Here is a 23,995-nt window from a genome sequence, read left to right on the forward strand (position 1 = left end):
ACTGCCAGGGCTTTTAGTGGCAAGTCAAAGTACGGAAAAGGCTGTGATTGGCGTTGCGAAAAAGCCCCCACACCCCTCCTGTGAGTGGGGCGCGCTTTCCCAGGCCTCCGACGTCCCGGAGGCATGGGCCCTGAACCACCTGCAAGTTTTGACTTCCAGGCTCCATCGTTCCATCCGTTGGAGATTCCATGTCATTGGAAAAGAGCATGCTCAAAAAGAAGTCGCCCCGAGAAAGGTCTTATGGCCCAACCACATGCAATACTTCAAGGTTATGGACAACCCGGATATAAGCAGAAGCAATACGATCGAAAATCGGCTGAATACTGATTCACTTCAAAGAATGTCGCCTTGTACTTTTCTTCTAGGTACCTACCTCTCAACTCCAAAGCCACCCTTTCTAAACACAAATCACCTCCCTTATGTGTAAAACAGTTTGAAACCCAGGTCGTCCTCATCCTTGCTATCACTATCACCGTTACTCTCATCGCTGTTACTCTCATCGCTGTAACTCTCATTGTCCGTCGTTACCTGCCTCTCGGCCTCCTCCATCTTCCCCTCCTCCGCAAATAACATCACCACCTTGTGCAACCCCCTTGCAACAGCCACATCAATCGCCGTCCGCAACCCCTCGTCCTCCGCGCGCGGATCAACACCCAGCCCCATCAACCTCTTAAACAAATTCTCAGCATCCCACCCCCCACTACTCCCCCGCTCAGCCACAGCATGCAGTAATGTGCGCCGGCGCCCATCCACCACCTGCAGATCCGCGCCCAGGTCGATGAACAGATCCAACGCCTCCTGGATACGGCCATCATAGAAGTGACTCACCGCCGGCGCCACAAAGGCAAATATGGGCGTTTCTCCCGCCGCGTTGCGCGCGTTGATGTCCAACCGCGGGACTAGCTCGCGGAACAGGGAGGCTGCTGTCGTGGAGGCCGGTTTTACCCAGGCTCCTGACCTGCCCGGCAGCCGCGGGGCGATGCAGTGCAGCGCCGAGTTGCCCGTGATCGGGTCCGGCTCGGTCGGGTCCGCGCCGGCGGAGATGAGGTGTTCGATCGCGAACGGCATGCCTTGCGAGAGGTCGGCGTATGCGGCCAGCGCGAGGTGCAGCGGCGTCCGGCCTTGCTTGTCGCGCATCGTGAGGGCGGCTGGGCCGTCGCGGGTCAGGGCGGCGAAGGCGCTGCGGTGGATCCCCTCGAACATTCCCGGCAATGTGCAGAGCCAGTGGAGAGGGGTGCGGCCTTCGTCGTCGACGATGAGGGGGTCGGCCCCGACGTTGAGCAGGACGTGTGCCATCTCGGCCATCACGGTTCGCGGACGCGGGGGGCGGGGAGGGTAGCACAGGCTGAGGTCGGGGCCTACAGGCATCATGGGGATGCAAGCTGAGGTCAGGAGAGTCCGCCCGCGGTGTCCCACGCGGTTGCAGTTCGCTGGGGTTACCTCGATATAGAAGGTGTTTACCCGGCCACGATCCTCTACGATGCCTTGGAGAGCGAAGCTGCCGTTCGGGTAAGGCGCATACACATCGGCACCGTGAGAGAGGATCAGGTCTAGAATCGCCTGTTGCCGAGACTTGAAGTCGAACGCCGGATAATGCGAGGTTGTGGGTCGAGCAGCTTCGTGAAGGGCGTAGCGTGGTTCTACCTCGGCCTTCTTGTTCGGCTTCCCTTGCAAGGACGGTAGCTCATTCGGGTCGAGCCCAGCGTCCAACAACAACTTCGCGATTTCCGGATCCATCCACTCCCGAATGGCTCGTGTCAAGATGCCCGGGCAGCTTTTTACGCTCGCCCCATTTTCCAACAAAAGCTTGGTGATGCCGGCATGGTTTGACATCTCCAGTGCCGAAAACCCACCCCATACATCCTCTGTCGTCTCCATGATCGCATTGGCATGGGCCCCGTGCCGTAACAACACCCGCACCGTTTCCTCGCGCCAGAGCCCGCATGGGCTATCCCCATGGATAGCCGCCAGCAGCGGCGTCATGCCCATCTTGTTCCTAGCTTCGATATACGGGCGTTTGGAGAGCAGGTACTCGAGTGCCTCGACATGCCAGAATTCCACGCCGCATGCGAGGATGTGTAGCGCAGTTGCGCCCGACAGCTTTAGCTCGTACCACCCAGCGGCGTAGACGGCGTTGGCATCCACATCCACACCGAGTTCTTCCACAAGCATCTGAACCACGTACAACGACGGTCGCTGTAGCTTGCAAGTGGTTCCGAGCAGCGTGAGGAACTCTCTGTGGTCTTGTTTAAGTTGGTCGAGGAGGGTTTCGTCGCAATATCGGCCCAGTTCGAGGATGTTCCCGCCGAGTTTGCCATACTCCTTGATCGCGTTGAAGTCGCCATCCTCGAGGACAAGACGCAACATTTCGGCCTTGTTGGCGTCATCTAAACCTTTGTTGGCCTCATTACCGTTACCATTCTTGGATTTGCCGTCTTCCCGATTCCCTCGGCACCGGCAGTTTCTGTCCGACGGTCCCAGAGCCCATACACTGGCTCGTGCCTTTCGAGTCTCGTCGTCAAGCTTCTCTTTATCCGTTGCCAAAACAAAATCTTCGGAATGTCTATGGCTATCACGGGGTTCGACCCCATGCGCAATCAGCCGGCGGACCAGCTCCCAGCACTTCCTCTCCACTGCCATATCCAAGGCTGTCAGCATTCTCGGCCTTGTTTCGTCTTCCCCGTGGACTACGGCCTCGGCGTTGAGATCTGCGCCAGCGAGTTGCAGCATCCCAACGATGTTGCCCGCGCGCTCCAAGGGACCTTCAATCTCAGCCAGGGCATGTAGCGGAGTCAGCCCTTTCTCATCTTTAGCTCGAGCGTTTGCCCCATTGCTCAACAAATACCAGACAGCTTCCGGGTTTCCGGCCCGACAGGCATAGTGTATCGGCGACCTGCCGTCTCCGAGTAAGTCAACGCGTTTTTCGAGCACGTTTAGCTCACGATACTGAGCAAGCAGGAGCCCCAGAACACCAACCCTTCCATCGCGGGCAGCCACATGCAGCGGCGAGAGGCCACCAGCGGTAAGCACGGTCGGGTCAGCTCCGGCTTTGATAAGTTTCCAAACCGCGCTTTCCCCAAGCGTCACGGCATGGTGTAGCGGGGTGAAACCGTCGACGTCAGGTTCGTTAACGTCTAGGCCGCTAAACGCGGGAGTGGTGAGCGCGATCTCCAGCATGTCCACGTGGCCCGCTACGTGCAGCGCGGACTGGCCTCTTGCATTCCTGACCAGCGGCGGGGCCCCGGCCTGTAGCAGGACTTGGAGCTCCTCGCCGGCATGCTCTCTCGGCTCATTCTCGGAGAGTACCGCGTGAATTATCGTGTTCCCATTCTTGTCTACCGTGTCTGCGCTCGCCCCTACCGAGCTCAGGTAGCGGAGCTCGTCCATCCGGCTCCTCCTCACGCCCACCATGGCATACAACAGCGTCTTGCCATCGTGCGTGAGCTTCCTCATATTGGCGCCCAGGCGGACAAACTTCTGGATAATCTCGAGGTGGTGGTGCTCGTCTTGGCTCAAGAGTTCCCATAAAACGGTGCGCCCCTCCTCATCGCACGCATTCAGGTCCAGGCCAGAATCCACCAACTTTCGAAGCACATCTTCATCCTCGTTGTTGCTGAGGGCGTATTTCCACAGCGGCGGGTTGCCCTTCTCATTCCTCTTGTTCGGATCCGCGCCCGCAAGGATCAACGTCCGGATGAGGGGCATAAGCTTCGAAGGCTTGAAAGCCGGCATTTTGCGGAAGATGTGGTGGAATATGGTGTCCCCATTCTTGTCAGCAAGATGCACGTCCGAGCCCAGCTTTAACAACCCGTGGAGGACCTTGATGTTCGCCACTTGTCCAGGCGACCAAGGAAAAAACGACAGCCGGTGAATAATCTCAAGTAGCGGCGTTCTCCCCCATGCGTTCAGCGCGCTTATGTCGGCTCCGTGGTCAACTAGCGTCTGGAGCAGCCGGTGGCTTCCTAGCTCGATGAGGTGAAGTGGCGTATCGCCGTTCTTCGTCTTCGCGTGGACGTTTGCGCCTGCTGAGAGAAACAACTCGCTTAGGAAATCTTCCGGATGGCGCCAGGTAAACGGCATAACATCATCATCATTTCTTTGGACAGCCCAATGCAAGGGCGTCAGGTCTTCGCCACGATAACTCCCTGCGTCCATGGTAGCGTTCACATCCGCGCCGGCTTCCACGAGCAGTCGAATGCATTCGGCCACCGGTTTCTTGTCACTGTCCCGCACTATCCGCATGATGTCATCGGCGCCAGCAAGTCTATGTAGCGGCGTCGGCCCTCGGTCGTGATGCTCGATGTCGTCACACTCGTACGTGTCAATTTGGCGGCGCTGGTTTGGATCAGCGCCGTGCTGGAGGAGGAACTTGACCAAATCCGGATTCTTGGCCTGTGCTGCGCGGTACAGCTTTGTCAACCCGGATATGTAACAGTTGACATCTGCCTGGCTCGTGTCAAGAATCGCCTTGACGTTCTCTACCGTGTCAGCTAGGTGTAAGTATAGGTTGATCTCGCCCGGTGGTATAAAGGGTATAAACGCCTTGATCACCTCAGGATCACCACCCTTAAAAGCGAGGAAAACTGCTTTCCCCCGTTGTTCCTCCGCTTCTTCCTCGGTGATGCCCATATAGTCATCAGCATCATCACCCCATGGGCGTGAGCCTGGGCACGCCTTAATGAGAGGATCGACACCAGCACCCAGCAGGAGATGAACAACTGCTGCCTGTCCGTGTCTAGCAGCCAGGTGCAGAGGCGTCATGCCGTCGCTGGCCCCAGATGTCGGATCAGCACCTTTGGCAAGCAGAAGTTCGACGAGATGAGCGTGGCCATTCATAGAAGCGTAGGCCAGAGGCGTGAGACCATCCGCGTCACGGCTGTCTAGGAGTGCAGGCTCCTTCTCGACAAAATAGTCTACCACATACGTCGGTATCGACGCGCCATTTCCCACGGCCGTGAGTAAATGGAGGGTATTGTATGAGGATAAGACGGGGACGGGCCGCTTCGGGTAAGGTAAAGTCTGAAAGGCAGGTCTATCGGGGACCAAATAGCGACCCAGAGCTGCTAACAGCTGGTTTGCCGACGTCCCACATGGTACCTTGCCGATGTGGAAGAAGAGGTTGTTGGCAGCATACGATACGAGAGGTTGGTTGAGTCGCGTGTCACTAAGTATCTTCATCCTCCGTTCGTGTTCGTTCCTCAGAAAGTCGGGATGGCGAGAGGCGGCAGCGCTTCTATCGGCTCTGGTGGCGTCAGGCGGGGGACACCCATCGAGATATTCTAGCAACAGGACCGCAAGCACGGCATGTGACGCCTCAGCTTCCAGCACGGGGAATGCGTCCCCATCGTCCCTCCGGCTCGCGTCGTGCAGAAACTCGGTGAAGGAATGGTGGATGACGCTCACTGTCTCGTCTTCCAGCAGTTCCAGCAGCCGGCCGCAGCCCGCGCGAACCAGGTCCTTGCCCCGTCGGAGATCCACGTGGAGCATGCGAGAGAGCAGCGAGCCGAGCTCGATGAGCCGGAGCGGTCGGCTCGCATGTGTGACGCACATGAGAATCTTGGCCTGTTGCTCGGCCGTCACCCCGCTCCGGCGGGCGTGCTCCTTCAGCATGTCCTCGTACACGGCGCGGAGGGTATGCGGGAGGCGGTCCAGGTTATCCGGCAGGTCCTCCTCGGTGATGCGCCCGTCTCGCAGGCCTTCAGCCAAGTTGTCGGCCAACAAACGCGCCTGCAGAAACAGCCCGTTTGCCCGCTCGCAAATCGACTGCCTGACCAGCTCGTTCTTGTCGTCACTCAGCGGGGGATCCAGCGTAGCCATCCTCGAGTCCACATACCGCGCCACATCCGGCGACAGCAATGCAGGATCCAGCCGCAAGCGCACAACACCCGGACGATCCAAAACCCGCTCAATATGCGGCAGCGGCCTACTCGTCACCATAACCCTAACATCAGCAGCCTCCCCTTCCCCTCCTCCTTCAGCCGTCCTCCCCAACGCCACCAACCTCTCCACCACCCCCTCCAACTCCCCATCATCCATCTCATCCAACGCATCCACCACACAAAACACCCTCCCCCCCTTCACCCCGCCCTCCCCTTCAGGCTTCCCCAACGCCTCCACCACCGCCGGCCACACCACCCCCATCTCAATCCCCCTAACCCCCTGCTCCCGCGACACGGCCGTCAGCGCGCCCACCAGCGCAGGGCTGTGCGGCAGCAGCTGCGCGGCAAAATCCCGCACGAGGTAGCGCGCGGTGTGGTTCTTGTCGACGATTTGGCGGAAGAAGAAGAAGAGGATGATGGGGGAGGCGCTGTCATGGGGGGTGGGGTGGGTTTGCAGGGTGCGGATGGTGGCGGCGGAGAAGACGGATTTGCCGCTGCCGGCGACGCCGCGGATGTGGAGGATGGGGTTCAAGTTGGGGGTTGGGGTGGTGGTTGTGGTGTCGTCGAGGCCGGCCCAGGCGCGGAACGCGGTTGTTTCGTGGATCCATCTGCCGGTGCCGGGGACGTAGGAGCGTAGGTGCTTCATGAACTCGTTGCCTGGCGAGAGGTAATCGGTTGGTTGTAGCCATTTGAGGAGTCGGGCGATGTGTTGCTGGGGGGAGTCGCCGGGCTGTGGCGCGGGGGCGGGCACCGTGTCTCGCTCGATGATGTCGTATGTCTGGGCGTTGGCGTCGTCCATGGTTTTGGGTGATGCCAATCAAGTTGGTGATACTTCTAAGGTTATTGGCTTGAGTGTCTCACGGAATTGAAAGAGCTAAGAGTATGGGCTGCCTGGCCCCAACCATGCTATGCCAGGCAACACCAGATTCCGGAATGCTCGCCTTCGGCCCCCAATGCCAAGTCGCCGGCTCCAACCACATCAAGCATACCTAATAGGTACCTAGGTAGTATCCGGTATGACTCTTCACCGTCAAGAAACGGGAAACCACTAGGAACTCGAAAAGACTGCTCCCCGCCCGCAAATGTAAGCGAGAGATTCTATTTCTTCGATTCTGGCGCTTGGCTTCTTTTATTATATCTTGTCCTTGACTTCGTTCTCTCAATCTCCTTTCCTTGGGTGCTCTTCCTTCGTATTCTTGCCCCCTATCTTTTGGTTGACTCCTTATGCTTGACATTTTTCCTTCCACAGATTTCTTCCATTGTATTCCATCCAGCAGAGCTTTTCTCGCCCTTTCCTTTCTCGTTCTCTTATACCTCCTTTTCTTTTCCTTGTTTTAATTGTGTTTCTCTGTCCACCCCCCGTTTTCTCTTTTTCGATTGCGTTCACCATACCTTATATAATTTATTTCTACAGCTGTCTTTGCACCGAGTCCTTGCTGCTTATCAGAGAAGATTGCATTCCCCGACACTGATCACGCCACAAGATGGGGCTCTCAACCCGGATCATCTGATCTTTAGTTGTAGTCTACGTCACATAGGTGGAATGATGACTCGCATAATAAGTCCTCCGAGGTACTTAAACTCCTCTGTTTTCCACTTTCTATTTCTTAATCTCCATTTTCTTTCCCCGCTCCTACATCTCTGTCTTGGGACTAATGCCGGGACTCGGGAATCGGCCCTGCCTAAAACACACATTGTTCAGTCAAAGCTGCTTCTAACTTGGCACTACGCAAGGGGCCCCTTACTCAGAAGTCCTCGGTGGATCTTCCAGCTACAACACTCGCCCGACCCAGCAACAAGGTGGTTTGGGCACGTTCACATGATCCATTCCCCGGTCCCAAAGCACGGCCATTTGACACACCAAGACCGATGGCGTACAACTTCCCCTCTCCTCTACTTTATCCGCGGTACTATTACTCAGAGGGTAACCGCAATGAGGGTAGTGGCGACGCCACGGGGGATACAAATTCCAGCTGTGACACCCCTGGCACCTCTAAGACCGGCGACGATGACTCGGGCTTGAATCCGGCCCCAGCGTCTATGCCGCCACGGTCCTTTGATGGACCCGAGTCACCCAACAAGGGCAACATAGCTTCGACAGCGAAACCCACTTCGGGAACCATCCAGATCAGAATTATCCCAGCAATACCCTCAGCAAAGCCCTGGGCGGCCTGTATCAAAATAAAGTGCAAAGATGTACCTCGTCTGATGCGCGAGGGCTTTTTCTGGTCGGCCGACAACGTCCTGCCGGAAAGAGGTCACATTTCCCCTGATACCGGACGCGCATGGGTGAACTTGGGATGCCGTCATCAACGCACGTGGATCATCGCCGACGACCCCGACGACGAGGTTTCCCAATGGAGAGGTTCAATTAAGGTCGTGAGCCCTGTTTTGGAAGCTCTCGCGAAATTCCGGACCCACCATCTGTCGAAAGCGACGGTGTATTGCGCCTCTGCCTGGAACGAGATGGGGCGTTCGATATACAAGTACGACTACCGTCGCCCCGACGACAACTATAACTGTATCTATGACGACAAGCCGCTGAAAGGCTGGTGGCCATGGCCAAAGCAGCACGCCGCTGAAATGACTACTCCTGTGGGGGATGAAAGCCAGCTCTTTCCGCACCGCACACGCACTTTCCCCGCTCGTTCACTCTATGGACCTGGTCGTTCACACTATCAGCCCGATTGTTCACGCTATTTGCCCAAGCGGGACCCTGATGGGCTCTACTTGCCCCGTCCACCATTCGAACTCTCCGCCAGAACAATGGGCGATTGTTTTGATAATGATGATGATGATGATGATGGTGAGGATGAATTGGTGGAGAAGTCGGTAGTGGGTTCATCATATAGCTCGTAGCGGGCGTCTCCCGTACGGACGGAATATTATGCTGTATCAAATTAGAGATAGTTAGTCTCCAGAATGTGGAAGGAATCTTGGAAATCTTGGCTTATTACCCTGTATTGTCTCACATCGCGCTAGGAAGTCAATGGGCGTGAATAAGCGCCCTGCCCCATGAGGGAACCAAGAAACCACGGCAGCCCATAGCGTTTGCCCTTACTCAGCCGGCCACTTCGTGTTGTTGCTGCCTGGTATGCATGTCAGGCGACTAACCAACCACGGGTAGTTGTCCTTGGCTCACGTTCTTGATTAGGTAGTTGAATGATGAGAGAAGTGAGACGGGGCAACTTCTGAACTTTGAACTCTGCGGATGACTTCATGTTCTTGACTTGGCGTTCACCGACGATGGGTGGGTAATTCTCACCAGAGATTGGCTGACCGCTAGTCCAGAATAATGATCAATGCCTGGCGGGAGACGGAGGGGCCCCTCGAACGAAGGTCAGAGATGTGAACACCTATATAAAGTGCCCCCTCCTGATGTTGGAGTTCATCTTTTTCATCCATCCGCCGCTCCCAACATCCAAGGCACCTTCCCCTCCGTCTGGCCTCACTTCCACCTTTAAGTTGCCCAAAATGATCGGCTTCAAGCTCATCGCCGCCATGGTTATCCTCGCACAAAGTGCCTTTGGAGAAGGAATCCACTTGCTCAACTGCCGGCCCTTCGGTGGCGCTGGTAGCCCTCAGACTTGGTACTCTGTGGTTGCGGTACGTGGACTGGAGTGATCTTGTTCGTGTCCAAGAACTGACCACTCATCCGGTTGTAGTATTGCGCAAACGATGCGGACTGCAGCAGGTTGAACTACCTGATCCCCGATCAAGATACCTGCATTGTGTCGACGTCGAGCACGCCCGAGTCTTTCCACACGTGGGAGGGCGGCCAACAGAGCTGCACTTTCCCGACCGGCGTGACCTTCAACTGGAACATCCCAGCCAATGCTCAGTCCCAAGCCGACTTCTCCTCGGTGGGGTGAGTGTTCTTTCTTCGTTCCTTAATTCCCGGAGGTCATACCACTGACATTGTGAAACAGGGCTGGATGGAACGACTTCAGAAGCTTCTCAGGGTTCAAGGACCAGAAGGTCAATGGTGCCGGCCTCGGTTCGCACAGCTGTACCAAGATATATTACTACATCTGACCGTTGAATGGTCGGTAGTTGGTTGTCTGGACTTTATTTCTGGAACTTGCTTGATGGGATCTCGTCACAACCTGTTTAGGTAGGAAGTCATGCTCGGAAAGAAAACAAATGCAATTCCGGCAGATCAATGCTGCCAAGTCTCAGCGTTACACCCAAAGCTTGTCTTGCGCTAACTGCATTTGTTTGCCGTTCTGCCCGGGGCTGATGCTGTGCTACCTGTGGCTATAACACCAAGACCTTTAATCCCTGTGAGGAGTGTGAGGAGTGGCTTGCATTGCCTGCCGCCTGTTGTTTCGTCACGTCACTGCCAGCTCAAGCTCCACTGCTAACTAGCGCAACTGCTGTTGGCCGCCAAGGTTGCGTGACCAAACCGAGCTCACCTTTTCGTCTGCCATTTCCAACACCGCCCACCGCCTCCAGCCTCTACACACCTCACCTACCTTACCTCGGTACGGAGTTCGCAAACGCCAATGTCCAGGCCCCCAGTCCACCTCTTGTTCCGACGCATCTGCCCTCCCAGGTGAAACGTCTCGAGTGGCAGCAATGAACATGTTCGAAGACCCCGACAATCCCGACTGCGGCGGCGATAATGCGATCAGACCCGGCAGGAAGGACACCCAAGTCCAGCTCGTCATCTCTCTTGCTCTGGGTTTGTCGGCCTTCATAGCTTTCTGCGTACGTCTTCCTACCAATTCCGTTACCCCTCTATTCCCCAATACCCGGTCCGCTTACGCTTCGCTCGCAGATCCTCCGACCACGATGGAAGTCCCTTTACGCCGCCCGAAAACGACACGCCAATCCCCTCCTGGGTCTGCCATCTCTCCCCGACACCTTCTTTGGCTGGATTCCCGTGTTATACCACATCACCGAACAGCAGGTTCTGTCCTCGGCCGGCCTCGACGCATATGTGTTCCTCGCCTTCTTCAAGATGTCCATGCGCCTCTTTGGCACCATGTTCTTCTTCGCCGCTGTCGTGCTCGAGCCGATCAATCGCCACTTCCTCGACAAAACCACGTCGACCGGGATATTTCTGTTTAGGCCATACGCAACAGGCTACGAGGATGAGCTTGCGAGACGGCTCGTTGATTTGCAGAAGCCGCCGGACCGCGAACCCGATAACAGCTTCGACCGCAACATGGGTTATTTGTGGTCATATTTGCTGTTTACCTATTTTTTCACTGGTCTTACCCTCTTTTTCATGAAGAGGGAGACGGCCAAAGTGATACGCGTGCGTCAGGACTATCTGGGTACCCAGTCCACCATTACCGACCGAACCTTTCGCCTATCCAGCATCCCCGAGGAACTAAGAACCGAGGCCGCCATCAAGGACCTGGTGCAAAAGCTCGAGATTGGCAAGGTTGAAAGTGTCACTCTTTGCTGCAATTGGGCCGAGCTTGACAAGTTGATGGAAGAGAGGAAGACTGTTCTGGCCAAACTCGAGGAGACCTGGAGTGTCTACCTCGCTCGTACACCACCAGAGGCCGACGGATCACGGGTAAATGGGAGTGGTGATAACGGCATCGGGGGTCGCGCGAGCGATGCCCCGGAGGTGGTAGATGAGGAGGCCGGGGAAAGCGATCATCTCCTGAGCCAGGGCGAGACCCAGCCGTCCGAGAGACGGCGTCCACGGACCCGTTTTTGGTATGGCTTCTTGCGCCTCCAGAGCAGAGAGACCGACGCTATCGACTACTACACCGAAAAGCTACGCCAGCTCGACGACAAGATTACCGCCGCGCGAAAGAAGACATACGAGCCCGCCGACCTAGCCTTCGTCACCATGGACTCCATTGCCGCCTGCCAGATGGCGATTCAGGCACTCATCGACCCTTACCCAGGCCGTCTCCAGACAAAGCCCGCTCCTGCACCGTCCGACATCGTATGGAAGAACACATACGCCACGCACTTCGGCCGGCGCGTTCGGTCTTGGACTGTGACGACCTTCGTCGCTATTCTTTCCGTCGTGTGGTTGGTTCCCGTCGCCTTCCTCGCCTCCGTCCTCAGCATCTGCACCATCAACAAGTTCCTCCCAGCCTTTGGTGATTGGCTCAAGGAACACGAAATCGCCCGAACCCTCGTCCAGACAGGCCTCCCCACGCTCGTTGCCTCCCTGCTCAACGTCGCGGTTCCCTACCTCTACGACTATCTCTCCTGGCACCAGGGCATGCTCTCGCAGGGAGACATCGCCCTCTCGGCCATCAGCAAGAACTTCTTCTTCACCTTCTTCAACATCTTCCTCATCTTCACCATCTTCGGCGCCGTCACCTCCATCTTCGACGTCCTCCGCAACTCCCTCAAAGACACCACCTACATCGCCTACACCCTCGCCCGCAAGATCGAAGAGCTCTCCGTCTTCTACACCAACTTCATCATGCTCCAGGGCATCGGGCTCTTTCCCTTCCGCCTCCTCGAGTTCGGCAGCGTCGCCCAATACCTCATCCTGCGCATGGGCGCCAAAACCCCGCGCGACTTCGCCGACCTCGTCCAGCCCCCCAAATTCTACTACGGCTTCTATCTCCCCACCGCCCTGCTCGTCTTCATCCTCTGCCTCGTCTACAGCGCCCTGCGCGGCGGCTTCCTCGTGCTCGGCCTCGGCCTCGCCTACTTCTCCCTCGGTTACTTCACCTACAAGTACCAGCTGCTCTACGCCATGGACCAGCCCCAGCACGCCACCGGCGGCGCCTGGCGCATCATCTGCTACCGCATCGTCCTGGGGCTCGTCGTCTTCCAGCTGACCATGTCGGGATACCTCGCGCTGCAGAAGGCGTTTACTGTCGCGCTGCTGGTCGCGCCGCTGTTTATTGCGACGTTGTGGTATGGGTGGGATTTCCGTAGGCGTGTGGAGCCGCTGACGAGGTTTATTGCGCTGAGGAGTATTGAGCGGCCTGGGGAGGGGGGTGAGACGGCGATTGTGGATGGGGATTTGGGGGATGCGGGGGGCGCGGAGCAGCAGAGGGAGGTGTTGCGGAGGGGGAGTACGGTGGATGAGGATCGGGAGAAGGGCCTGCGGTTTGTGAATCCCAGTTTGGTGGCGCCGTGAGTATCCCTTCTCCTAGTTTACCTTTGACTATGGTTCCTGACTAACCTTGCCAACAGACTCGAACAACCCTGGATCTACGAGGAGGCGCCGCCGCCGTTGCTGATCTCGGACACCGGTTCCCTCCCGGGCTCCGATTCGGGCCAGGGCACGCCGCGTCGCAGGAGCGGTGGTGTTGGCGGTGGCAGCAGCAACTCGTCGAGCTCCGTGAGTCTGGGCGACACGCATATCTGGAGGGAATGATGGCGCCGCCCACACAGCGGTTCTGTTGCATAACATGGGTCGGTTGTGATCGGTCTCATAGCGGTTTCTTTTTTGTTGGCTTGCTTCTCTCTTTTAGCATGCGATGTGTGAGACGATGACGGGTACGATGATGAGGGCGCTGGAGTGATACCCGGGGAGTAATGTGATATGTAGCGCTACAAGTATATACCAAGTGGGTTCCAAGGGAAGCGAGGGGGGATGGACGTACGATTTGGGGTAATATGACATACTTTTCACGGTTTACCATTGCTGGCGGCCTCATCCATTATTTTACATCATGCCCTGGCTGCCCCCTTGTGACTGGCATACCATCTTCGTGGCCCCTGAACGTCGCCTCGACAACCTGAGTAGTGAAAGCACGGCAGGGTGCAACGCATTGAAGTCAACGGTCCTTGTTTAGCTGGATTTAACTCTGGATCAGATGAACCGAGGCTTCTAGCATGAGCCTTGCCACACCTTACCCCCCAAGCAACTTATGTAGACCCCAGCTTCGGCTCCATCTCACTCACTTCTCCCTTCCTCTCATGTCCTCAGCAAATCCACCCCTCTCAATGTCAGCAACCATATCACCAGCAAAAACCTCCTCCAAATTCCCTCCCAAAAATACCACGAAAAAGCAACGCAAATTATGAACATCTCCTCTACAACTCCATCTCCTCCCCCTCAACCTGTCCCCCCTCCTCCCCATGCTCATGTTCATGCAGCCCCCGCAAGAACTCCTGCGTCGCAGAACGAGCCCGGTCCAAACCCCCACCACCACCCCTCTCCTCACGCGCCGCACCCGAAGAAGATTCGGCCGCCTTCTCACGGGCATACCAGTCCCTGAGCGGCTGGAACTGCTCCAGCGGCTGCACAAGGCCGGCATAAGCCCCTGCAGCTGGGTGCTGCGCAGAGCTCGGGGGTAGGGCCGCATCAGGGCTGTCGGCGTCGGGCATCTCCTCGTCGTAGTTAGAGCCGGAGGAGATGGACATGGCGCGGTGGCGGGTATCGTTCGTGTTGTAGGCCTGTGTGGTCGGTGTGTGGTCTGCGGTCGGGGCGTCGTGCATGACGGAGTCGGCTTGGGAGTCGGAGAAGCCTGTTCGGATGCTGCTTGGGGTCGCGGCTCGCGTGGTTGGGGTGCATGCGCCCCGTCGAAGGTCCTCGATCATGGAGTTGCGGTTGATTGGTGTCGGCTGGGATATCGTGCTTGGGGTTTCATCTGTTCTGGCCCTCTTGGAGAGGGATTCGGTGCCTTCGCCCGCTGGGAAGGGTCGCTTCTTGTCATCGGCCTGAGCCATGTTGGAGTGCATCACCCTGCTCTCTGCGGCGTCACACTTCTTCTTCCATCCCTCGACTTCTTCCTCGCTTGGTTTGGTCAGAGTCGGTAGCTCGGCAGGTGATTGAACATCCTTGGTAGCTGAACCCTCTGCCGCATCATCGTCGGCGGCAATGTTCATCCTGATGGTAAACTCCGTTTGGAGCTTCTTAACATAGGACGCGAGCGCCGGGTCGTCCATGGTTGAGTCATTGGCTTGTTTGAGAAGGCCCGGAAGGGCGAGGATCAGCTTATTTTGCTTCGCGGCACGCGTAGCTGGCCCTACGCCACGGCTCGAGTTCTTTTCACGAAGGAACTTACAGACTTTCTCGGCGTTATCAACGACTCGTTCGGGGAGGAAGCGGCGAGAGAGATCTAGGCCATAGTCTTCGTTCTTGACCGGACCAGGCGCGATGGTATGCGGCAGCGAAATCTGAGTGGTATCGCCTGCCTTGCTACTCTCGCCCACAACATGGACGTTGAGGACGCTGACTTGTTTTGTGGTGTTCAAAATCCTGGCTGAAAAACGGATCAATACGGAAGAGTCCTTAGCCACAGTATCGTATTGACTTACCGAGTTCGGTGAAGTGGGTTGCAAAGAACACCCGGCACCCCTTCTTGATCAGCTCCTCTGACATGGCGAGAGCAATGCTGAGCCCCTCCTTGGTTGACGTCCCCCGGCCGAGCTCGTCGATGATGACCAGGCTGTTTTCGGTAACCCGCCTGTGACTGAAGTTAGCGGGCTAGAAGTACCATCCTTGTCATTTGGCTGGCACCTACCTCAGGATCATGTTCATCTCCGTCATCTCCACCCCGAAGGTGCCCAGGTTGTTCTCCGGCTTGTCTTCGGTGGACAAGCGGGTGAAGAGACGGTCGCAAAGGGGGATGGCAGCATACGTCGCCGGCACAAAACTACCAACCTGGGCCATGATCTGGATCAGGGCCACCGTTCGGATGAACGTGCTCTTGCCGCTCATGTTCCCGCCCGTGACGACCTGGAAGCGGGCGCCCTGGTCCCCGAGGTAAACGTCGTTTGGCACGAAGTTTTCCTTCCTCGCTTCCACGACGGGGTGCCGGGCGCCCTTGAGAACCAGGTTGTCGGAAATGATGGGCCGGACGTAGTTCTGGGTGGTGGCCAGGTGCGCGAAGGAGCACAGCATGTCCAAGACGGCGATGGCCTCGTTGACGGCGAGCAAGGCCTCGGCATGCCCCAGCAGAGACTTTTTGAGGCCGATAATGAATGTGTCACATTGCGTCGTGACAATGTCGGCGTGGCGCTGGATCTGGCTGCTCCGTTGGATCAGCTCTAATGTCTGGCAGTCGTAGTGGTGCTTCCGCCGGATTCCATTGGCGATCGCAACGCCGCCCAGGCGTTGTGGCCTCCGCTGGTGCATGCGCGCCGGCCTTCCATCTTCCGAGGCGGCCTGGCCTCTCGTCAGTTCTCGTTCGACATCCGACCACTGAAACCGCAGGTAGTAGTGGTTGTCGCTAGCCAGCCGAAGCTGCGGCACGGTGCCCAAGTGCTCTGCATGGTATCGTTAATGGCTGCGATGGTGGGAAGAAGATATGGCCGTCCACGTACCTTGAAACGTCTTGCTGAGCTCCTCGACGTATTGATGCATCTCGTTTGTACGATCCCGGTACATCTGACGAGAGCCCTCTAGGACGCTGTTTGGCTCAGCCTGCGAGTTGAAGAGTTGTCAGCGTGGATGACACAATAGATGATGTTGATAACCGACCTTGACAGCCCACATTCTGTTATTTCTGATGTCGATGGGCGCCTTGCTATAAATAGCGTCCTGCTCAATGGCCTCTTCAATGAAGCTGGCAATGGGCGCTGTGTTCTCTCGCCGGCACCTTTCAAGCACCCAGTTGCACAACTTGCTTGTGCAACCTGCAGCCTCGAGAGTCTCCCGAATAGACTGCACACCTCCGAGGTACGCTTTAACCATGAGAATATGCGTCAAGTCCTTTTCCGCTTCTTGGAGCTCTTCGTGGCTGGGCATCGACATCTGATGCCGACCTTGAATCAAAGACACCCCTTCTTGCAAAGCGATGCGGAGCTCTGTGGTGTTTAAGGTAACCTGTACCTAGCATTAGTCTACATACACCCCGGCAACCGTAATATGTTTCTGAACATACCCATGGGATGGACCGTTCGACGTCAATGTGGAATAACCGCTTGAGGCTCGCTCGCACCTCTGTGAACAGGTCCTCGTTGCTCGACAGCTCCTCAACCGCTTCGTGTCGCTCAGTAATCAGGTCACGATTCGTGCTCGGTTGGAAAAGCGCTGAACGGATCATTCGACGGCCCTGGGGCGTGAGTGTGTTGTTCAGCAACCCAAAGAGAGTGGACGAAGTCCCTTTTGAATTCCGGATGTTCTGAAAGAGTTCGAGAGAAGTGATAGTGGATCGGTCCAGGCCCATGGTATCAGCGGGCTGCCTGTACCGAATTCGCAACGAATTATCCCTAAAGACCACGTCGGTCTCCTCCTCGACGTACGCCATAGCCTGAACACCATCATTAGCTTGTTGCATTTTATAGGTTTTAAAGGGTACGTACCGCAGAGAATGCACACGATACGTAGAAATTGCGGTCGAGATCCTGGCGCATGGTCTTAATGTCCGCTCTCCAAGCAAAGCGGTCGACCAATTTCAGACCTTCGGACTCGTTCCAGTGCTCTCTATCAAGGGGTATAATCTCCGCGTCGGGGAACTCATTTTCCAGGCATTCGGTGACTGTTGACTTGCTGTGCTTGTCCACAGCCGTCTTCAACACAATGAAGATTTGCGGCCAGGTCGACGCCCTCCACAAGGTCTCTGCAAGCCGCTGGTATTTGTCGTCGTTGACAATCTTAAAGAGGTCGACTTCCCCAATTGTTATGTTGATGACGGCCACGCCAATCATGTCTGACGAGCGGCTTTCAGATATAGCACACACCACACGATCTGTTCCGTCCGTGGGGTCAGTGCCCAATTGGGAGCTCTGCTCTTGGTTGCCTTGTTGAGAGTGGCCCGTACCGAGATTGTGACTATCGTCGATATTTTCGGCATCGGGCTCAGAGTCAGAGCTAAAGTCAAAGTCGAGGATGCTCGGAGTTTCGGTTTCTGCCCTGTTCTGGATTGTTCTTGTATGATCATCGTCGACATCCATGGTCGACTGCAATGCGTGCCGAGATGCAGCTGGGCGTAAAAGAGGGCTGAGAATTGAAGAATCTTGGTGTCTATACTGAGCTGAGGAATCGAACGAAGGTCGATTGTTACCCCCTTGGGGCCGCCGCTGCTCCCCGGGCTCGCCCGTAGCACCACCACGGGAAGGAGTTCCCGTTGTCTTGCTAGTGCTCTTGTATGCAGCTACCTGGCCTGCTTGTCGTAAATATGGGGACGTGTTCGGGGTCAGCGTCTGTGTGACTGGTCCGCTGATAACGGACGGGCCGTAGCCGCACTCTGAGTTGGTATTATCAGGGGCACGCCATAATCCGGGAGACGCTGGCCGCGTCCGGGACAAGGTTGGCTGTTGATCCCACAAAGACCCCGCGTCTGAATTCCGAGATAGGGACCGGTTGTCCTCTCGGTAGCTGCGGCTCTGCGTGTCATCCCTCGAGTCATTGTGATACTGTTGTTGGTACCGTGGTGAAGGACTACTCGACTGATAGTCCGTGAAAGAACCAGAAGAAGACGCCATGTTGTTCCTGGCAGACATTGAGAAGGCAGGGTGGAGGGGATTGGCGTTTACAACATCGTAAGACGGGCCGCCGGTGCCAACCTGCCGCGGCTCGGGGCCCAACTCGCCCCTTTGAAAATAAGGGGAACGGATCGTGGGGGTATTAGATTCTCCCCTTCCTAGGGAGCTTGGTGTGCTAGCCCTGAATTTTCCCTTCCCCTGACTAAAAGACCTTGTCGATGAAAGACTGGCGAGTTCAAAGTCATCTTCTGTACCCTCAGTGTCTTCGTAGGAGGTTTCTCCAACAAACGGCAACTCTACTTCATGCCGAAAGGGCCGTGGGAGCAGCCAGCTAGTCGGATCCCCAATGTTCGCTGGGGGAGAGCTGCCAAAGGAGTTGTTGGATGGTGACATGGCGGGTCTAGAGCCCATTGGGTCACCCACTGGCGAGGAATCGTGGGCTGCGCGGATATGGAGGTCTTGAGAGCTAGAGGAGGCATAGCCCGTATTTCCTGGATAGATGTAGGGGGAGTTAACTTGATCTTCGGCGTTCGCCGGGTGCCTGTCTGCTTGATCGCTGCTGCGCCCACGGGAAGGTTGAACGCCACCCATGTTGCCAGTGCCGTCGTAGTGGACAAATTTCGATACGTCTCTGGACGTAGGGTTTTGGGCGAAGGGATTAGGCAAAATTGGCTCATAGTTCCCGCTCTGGGACGCCAGGTTGTGACGCGTTAGTCGGTCGGATGGGCGGGCTGAGTGTATTTCGGAAGTCGACCCAGCGGTAGTATTTCTCATTGCCCCGGACATTGCCCGTCTCCTGAGCAGATCGTTCTCGGGGCGACCAAACCTGCTCGTACTGCTGCCACGATTGTGGGTTCCTTGTGATGCCCGTGGTGCCCGGAGATGATGCTGATCGTCCTCTGCTGGGGCTGCCGAGTCGGAAGCCGGGTCTCCAAGATGGCCGCCCATCGACAGAGTTTTCTTTCGATTTTCTCCATCCATGTTTTATTGCTTGAATTCTTTCATTTCTTTGGAGTGTTGTTGAAGTCGGTTGGAGATGGGTGTGTCGAGAAACTGTGGGTGGGATAATGAAAAGGGCAGAACTTAGGCTCGGCTGACTGAGGCTACTGACCCGCCAGCATGAATTTGGGGTTGGGGCTGCGACTTTGTGGGTGACCGACGCATAAAACCCGCTCTGCCTAACAGAGTCTGAGTCTTCTGTATGGAACTGGCTCCGAATAAGGGAGGTGCTGCCATGCTCCTTCCCAAACGGCGGCCCAAAACAGGCCCTCATCACTCTTGTTGCACTCTCTTGAAGCACCGAGACACTTGCAGGTCACGTCTAGGGCTTGAGCTGTTATCTGGATTCAAGGCATTGGAAGCTCGTTGTACTGGCTTGTGAATTTGAAGTTTAGGTGAGGCCTTGTTCAAAGAATGGCCGTACGTATACGCATACGCATACGCAGTACATAACACTCGGCGTGCAGGTATACGCAGCACAGGAATATGTACGCATGCATACGCATACGTGGGACTTGATGCAAGTTCCAATTCTCGGCGGCTACTTTCTTCTTGTGTGCAACAAAACACCCCAGTTCGTGGCCTTTGTTTCGTTCTGGTGACAAGTAACTCAGCGTCAAAGCCTATGATTAACCACGAGGTACCATTGCGTTGCTTGTGACTGGAGTGACTGTTGTCTTTCAAGTCTGTTTCAGTTGTGTGTTGCTAACTGTTGCTAACTGCTCCCAATCGACAGTTTATTACCGAGGTTGAATAGTATTGGTCTACGCCCATCTGTGCGTTGCTTTTATGGCATTTTTCCTAGACGCTGACATTCTGAGAAAACGGCAGACAACCACTCGACGCGGCCCTCTCCGACACACCCACAAGAGCTATACACGCGAGAAACTTTAACCAGAGCTACATCTGCTTGCTTGAGGATGGGGAGGGGAGAGGAGGGAGGAGGGGGGGTAAATCACTGGAAGGCAATGACCACCGACCGCAACGATTAGGTGGCGGATCGCCTCCAGTTAGGGCTCCCGACGGTGGCACCTCCTACGAAAAAACCGTCTGACTAGCAGGGCGGAAGGGCTGAGTATGATTCACAGAATCCCTACCAGTGCCAGGGTACGCTGTGGTACACGGCGCGTCGAGCTAATCATCCTCTATTTAGATACTCCAAAAAGAGCGGTTCACAACGGGGAGAGTACTTCGGTAGGTAGAAAATCTCAAAGTTGCGATACAAACCGCTCCAGCGCTCTTAGTGCTGAGCTCTATATATACCGGGATGGTTGTAGTGTCATGTCGCCTACCTACACAGGCAGCACAGAAAGGCTTCCTCCCGGGCACCACACCGCAACAAGTGCGGCCACGGCCACACGCGCGAAGACAACGCCCTGGCATGACAATAGGTATAACGCCGTCGAACCGCCCTACGGGCCAAGACTGACTGGGTGGCACCCCGAGGGAGCCTTGCCAGGCTCACGAACTTATACCCCGCGAAGGGAGGCGGCGGCGACAGCGATGCAGGCAGCACAACGCTGTCGAAAGACACAACGCGCTAGAGTTTCTGTATGGACAGTCCTCTTTTTGTGTGTATATTAGACCGAGCTCAGCACGTCCTCATATGCTTTAGGTATCCGGGGTGTTTGCGCCACCCGGCCACCCCCCCGGGCAATAAACGCAAACACTAGCAACGACAACACCGCAACGATCCAGCCTCCCATCACGGGCTTGAGCGACAACCTGACCGACGACTTCGACTGATGGCCCTGACTGACGACCGCGGCTGGGCGAACGAAATACACCGCTCAACGTTGGACCACTCTCTACTGCCAGCCACCAGCTATTAGTGACACAATACGGGCCCCGTCCCAAGCAGTCAGACGTTATCTCACAAGAGGATGGCCTCAGCCCCTTTCCATCACCTATATCTGCCCGGAGTAGCTAACTCTGAAGACCTCGAATTCATTACATGGTAGCAGTAGCCGATGCTCCCGGGTACAGCACGGGGCGAGGAAGTTGGATATGATGGCTACAGGTAATAGCGAGGTGTGTACATACATGCAACCCGATTTCCCACCCCAGGAAGAGTAGTGGCAACAGCGATGTTAACACACATGAACGGCTCCGCGTTGCAGAACTACCAACTAACAGCCACCAGCCATACGGTACCGGACCCCGTTCGCACCAGTCAACCCTCGCGTTGGCGTATTGCTACAGCGCCTTTCACTCGACTATACGTGCAATCTGCAGCTGATGTCGGCGCTTCATGATAACCTACATGGTGGTCGGAGGCGGGTGCTCTTGGACACGGTGGAAACATGCCAAACATAACGGCTCGGGACGGAAGAGCCCGGACGACTTGCGGCCCGCTAGATTCTTAGGGGATGGACATGGATGCTCAGGATTCAGGCAAGGTCATTTGACACCAGAAAGACGTTCAGGGGCAGGGACCATAGGATGCTCGGGCAAGGTTGGTGTTATGAAGGGGGACAACCCGTTGCTAGAGCTGTGGCTACGTTGGATAACTGCCTTAATCCTAGACTGGACTCCGTAGTACCTAACTAGAAGTTGCTCGCTTCCGGTGGACAGTCCTGTACTAGTAACGCAAAGCTAATTCCATAGTCTACCGGTGGGGTCTAACCGGCCACTTGAGCGAGGATCACTGTACATACAGGAGTTCATGAGCTGTCCTCGCTGCGGGATGTAGACTACATGTACACAATCTAGACATTCACATCCCCCACCGCAGACGCAGCCCGCAAACAGAACAGCTACATGTAACGAAAGCAACGCCTTGAACATTCATGTCCTCTCCTTTTGTAGCAAATCACCGCGTCCTCTACATGCCACCCCCCAAGACCCCCCGCCTTTTTCCCATCCCCTGGGCCCCTTACTCCAGAGACATGCGGAACACCCCATCGCAATACCCATCCTCCTCCTCCTCCTCCTCAGAATCAGAACTACACTCCACATACTCACACCGCCCCATCCCCACAGCACAGAAACTCCCAGCAGCCACAAACCCCTAGTCGAGCTGATCCACGGTGGTCTGGCCATTCCCATCCCCACCCTCCTTCTCCTCAGTCACCACCTTCCTCGCATCCGCCTCCGTCACCTCAAACCGCCAGCCAAACTTGTCCTCGAGCTTGCCCAGCTGGATGCCCTTCAGCTCGTCCAGCAGGCGCACGCACAGCGGGCCGGGATGGTCGTAGCCGTCGGGCGTGTAGGTCACCGTCTCGTCGGTGGAGGTGAACGACACGCGGGGGCGGGCGGGGAGAGCAGCGCTCTTGCGCCGCGTGATGGAGCGGATGGGCACGAGCGAGGCGGCGGTGCCCGCGGCCATGACTTCTTGGAAGGCGGGGAGTTCGGTGTATTTGATCTGAGGGAGGGAGGGGGGGGGGGGTTAGTGTTGTTGTTTGCGTAGCAGGGGGAGGGGGTGTAGAATGGAAGGGGTGTGAGGAGGAAGAGGGGAGGGGGGCCGACTTACAGAGCGCTTCTCGACCTTCCAGCCGAAGCTGCGAGCGAGGTGCTGGATGCTGTCACTCGTCACACTGTCGATGACGGCGGTGCTGTCGGGCACGACCAGGGTGACGGCGTCGCCCTCGACCAGGGCGCCAATGAAGCCGCTGGTGCTGAACTCGTCGACCTCCTCGTGGCGCTTGCTGTCGAGGTGCAGGGTGATGCCGTAGCCCTCGTTGCGGGCGCGCTCGCTCCAGCGCAGCACGGGCGCGTAGTTGCCGCCGACCTTGGCGCTGCCGGTGCCGTTGGGGGCCGCGCGGTCGAAGTCGTCCAGGATCAGCGCCTTGACCGGGTGCGTGCCGTGGTAGACGCCCGTGGGCAGCACGAAGACGCAGAAGGTGTACTCCTCGGGCGGGTTCAGGCCCAGCTGGGCGGATGAGCCGTAGACCTGCGGGCGGATGTACATGGCGGCGCCGGTCTCGTGCGGGGGGACGTACTCGGCGTTGAGGGCGACGGCGGCTTTCACGGCATCGAGGAAGAAGTCAATGGGCACCGGGGGCATGGAGATGAACTCGGCGCTGTGTTGGAGGCGAGCAGCGTTACGGTCGGGGCGGAAGATGGCGATGGTATCGTTGCCCGGCAGGCGGAAGGCCTTGAGCCCCTCGTACGCCTGCTGGCCGTAGTTGAGGGCCGGGGCCATGCCGTGAATGCGCATGTAGGGGTCGGCAACGAAGCGGAGAGGGGTCCATTTTCCGGTCTTAACGGAATAGTGGGATTCGATGTGGCCGTTCACTGGGAGGAGGAAGGGGGGTTAGTCGGGTGGTAGGGTGGTGGACAAGGAGATCTAGGGAATAGTCACCCTCGCGAACACGGAAGCCAACATTGGACCAGTCAATGGTGTTGACCGGCGGCGGGGGGAAGGGCGCCATTGTGATGATGCTTGTTGGTGTTTTGGACTTGGAGAGGGAGGGACTCGAAAGAGAGGGGGTAGGTATTTGTGTTGATGATGGCACGGGTATACGGATCCGTATTGGGTCTCGATTTTAGTAAAGTTTCAGCAGGCCAAGTGGAGGCTTTTTGGAGCAGGATATAAACCCAACGTCCTCCCAATGAATACGGTAGCAGCAATGGCAACTCATAAACCGAATTACGTGGTGAAGGGTCTGACTGTACCAGCACCGGAAATTTCTCCCATGACACTTCGACCCCTTGCTCCGATCGGACAATGACGGGATCCCGGGGAAAGCTGGTGCTACCCGATTTAGCTTTGCTTGGCAAGCTGAAGCTCTTGTGCTCTTCATCTGGTGGGGTATTATTGGCCTGACATGGCGGGGTCAACAGGGTGAGATGATTCCAGGGGG

The 23,995-nt window shown here is 56.7% G+C and overlaps 6 protein-coding genes across 6 annotated transcripts; 3 read left to right on the plus strand and 3 right to left on the minus strand.

Annotated features, from left to right (window-relative positions):
- Window positions 1–167: 167 nt before the first annotated feature.
- Window positions 168–6,004, minus strand: F5144DRAFT_556182 (ankyrin repeat-containing domain protein). The gene has a single exon (XM_066787960.1). The coding sequence runs from the start codon at window positions 5,935–5,937 to the stop codon at window positions 418–420; it is 5,520 nt and encodes a 1,839-aa protein (XP_066648730.1). The 5' UTR covers window positions 5,938–6,004; the 3' UTR covers window positions 168–417.
- A 1,424-nt stretch (window positions 6,005–7,428) lies between these two features.
- F5144DRAFT_45020 (uncharacterized protein) lies at window positions 7,429–8,998 on the plus strand. The gene is made up of 2 exons (XM_066784948.1): window positions 7,429–7,451; window positions 7,614–8,998. Exon 2 carries the CDS (start codon window positions 7,749–7,751, stop codon window positions 8,736–8,738), a length of 990 nt encoding a protein of 329 aa, XP_066648731.1. The 5' UTR covers window positions 7,429–7,451; window positions 7,614–7,748; the 3' UTR covers window positions 8,739–8,998.
- Window positions 8,999–9,353: 355 nt separating this feature from the next.
- F5144DRAFT_588917 (uncharacterized protein) lies at window positions 9,354–9,914 on the plus strand (the record flags this gene model as incomplete). Its single annotated transcript, XM_066789983.1, has 3 exons — window positions 9,354–9,485; window positions 9,545–9,747; window positions 9,809–9,914. The coding sequence occupies 3 exons, from the start codon at window positions 9,354–9,356 to the stop codon at window positions 9,912–9,914; spliced, it is 441 nt and encodes a 146-aa protein (XP_066648732.1).
- A 349-nt stretch (window positions 9,915–10,263) lies between these two features.
- Window positions 10,264–13,490, plus strand: F5144DRAFT_556195 (uncharacterized protein). Its single transcript, XM_066787961.1, has 3 exons — window positions 10,264–10,589; window positions 10,660–12,947; window positions 13,008–13,490. Exons 1-3 carry the CDS (start codon window positions 10,458–10,460, stop codon window positions 13,189–13,191), a joined length of 2,604 nt encoding a protein of 867 aa, XP_066648733.1. The 5' UTR covers window positions 10,264–10,457; the 3' UTR covers window positions 13,192–13,490.
- A 186-nt stretch (window positions 13,491–13,676) lies between these two features.
- F5144DRAFT_637241 (muts domain V-domain-containing protein) lies at window positions 13,677–19,172 on the minus strand (the record flags this gene model as incomplete). Its single annotated transcript, XM_066792649.1, has 9 exons — window positions 13,677–14,722; window positions 14,828–15,025; window positions 15,081–15,229; window positions 15,287–16,031; window positions 16,089–16,188; window positions 16,246–16,569; window positions 16,649–17,017; window positions 17,070–17,188; window positions 17,258–19,172. 9 exons carry the CDS (start codon window positions 19,170–19,172, stop codon window positions 13,854–13,856), a joined length of 4,788 nt encoding a protein of 1,595 aa, XP_066648734.1. The 3' UTR covers window positions 13,677–13,853.
- A 2,916-nt stretch (window positions 19,173–22,088) lies between these two features.
- On the minus strand, window positions 22,089–23,881 carry F5144DRAFT_45316 (aminotransferase). Its single transcript, XM_066784953.1, has 3 exons — window positions 23,494–23,881; window positions 22,663–23,426; window positions 22,089–22,554 (listed from the first exon to the last, which is right to left on the minus strand). The coding sequence occupies exons 1-3, from the start codon at window positions 23,561–23,563 to the stop codon at window positions 22,201–22,203; spliced, it is 1,188 nt and encodes a 395-aa protein (XP_066648735.1). The 5' UTR covers window positions 23,564–23,881; the 3' UTR covers window positions 22,089–22,200.
- Window positions 23,882–23,995: the final 114 nt, after the last annotated feature.

This window comes from Chaetomium tenue, assembly GCF_020726465.1.
Source record: "Chaetomium tenue strain MPI-SDFR-AT-0079 chromosome Unknown F5144scaffold_1, whole genome shotgun sequence".
Lineage (NCBI taxonomy): Eukaryota > Fungi > Ascomycota > Sordariomycetes > Sordariales > Chaetomiaceae > Chaetomium > Chaetomium tenue.

Bases quoted from the DNA above. Each gene is read 5' to 3' on its own strand.
- F5144DRAFT_556195 (XM_066787961.1), top strand. From the start codon at position 10,458: ATGAACATGTTCGAAGACCCCGACAATCCCGACTGCGGCGGCGATAAT. The intron at 10,590-10,659 runs GTACGTCTTCCT...CTTCGCTCGCAG, and splicing joins CGGCCTTCATAGCTTTCTGC to ATCCTCCGACCACGATGGAA. The intron at 12,948-13,007 runs GTGAGTATCCCT...CCTTGCCAACAG, and splicing joins AATCCCAGTTTGGTGGCGCC to ACTCGAACAACCCTGGATCT.
- F5144DRAFT_556182 (XM_066787960.1), bottom strand. From the start codon at position 5,937: ATGGTGACGAGTAGGCCGCTGCCGCATATTGAGCGGGTTTTGGATCGT.
- F5144DRAFT_45020 (XM_066784948.1), top strand. From the start codon at position 7,749: ATGGCGTACAACTTCCCCTCTCCTCTACTTTATCCGCGGTACTATTAC.
- F5144DRAFT_45316 (XM_066784953.1), bottom strand. From the start codon at position 23,563: ATGGCGCCCTTCCCCCCGCCGCCGGTCAACACCATTGACTGGTCCAAT. The intron at 23,427-23,493 runs GTGACTATTCCC...TCCTCCTCCCAG, and splicing joins TGGCTTCCGTGTTCGCGAGG to TGAACGGCCACATCGAATCC. The intron at 22,555-22,662 runs GTAAGTCGGCCC...TCCCTCCCTCAG, and splicing joins GGAAGGTCGAGAAGCGCTCT to ATCAAATACACCGAACTCCC.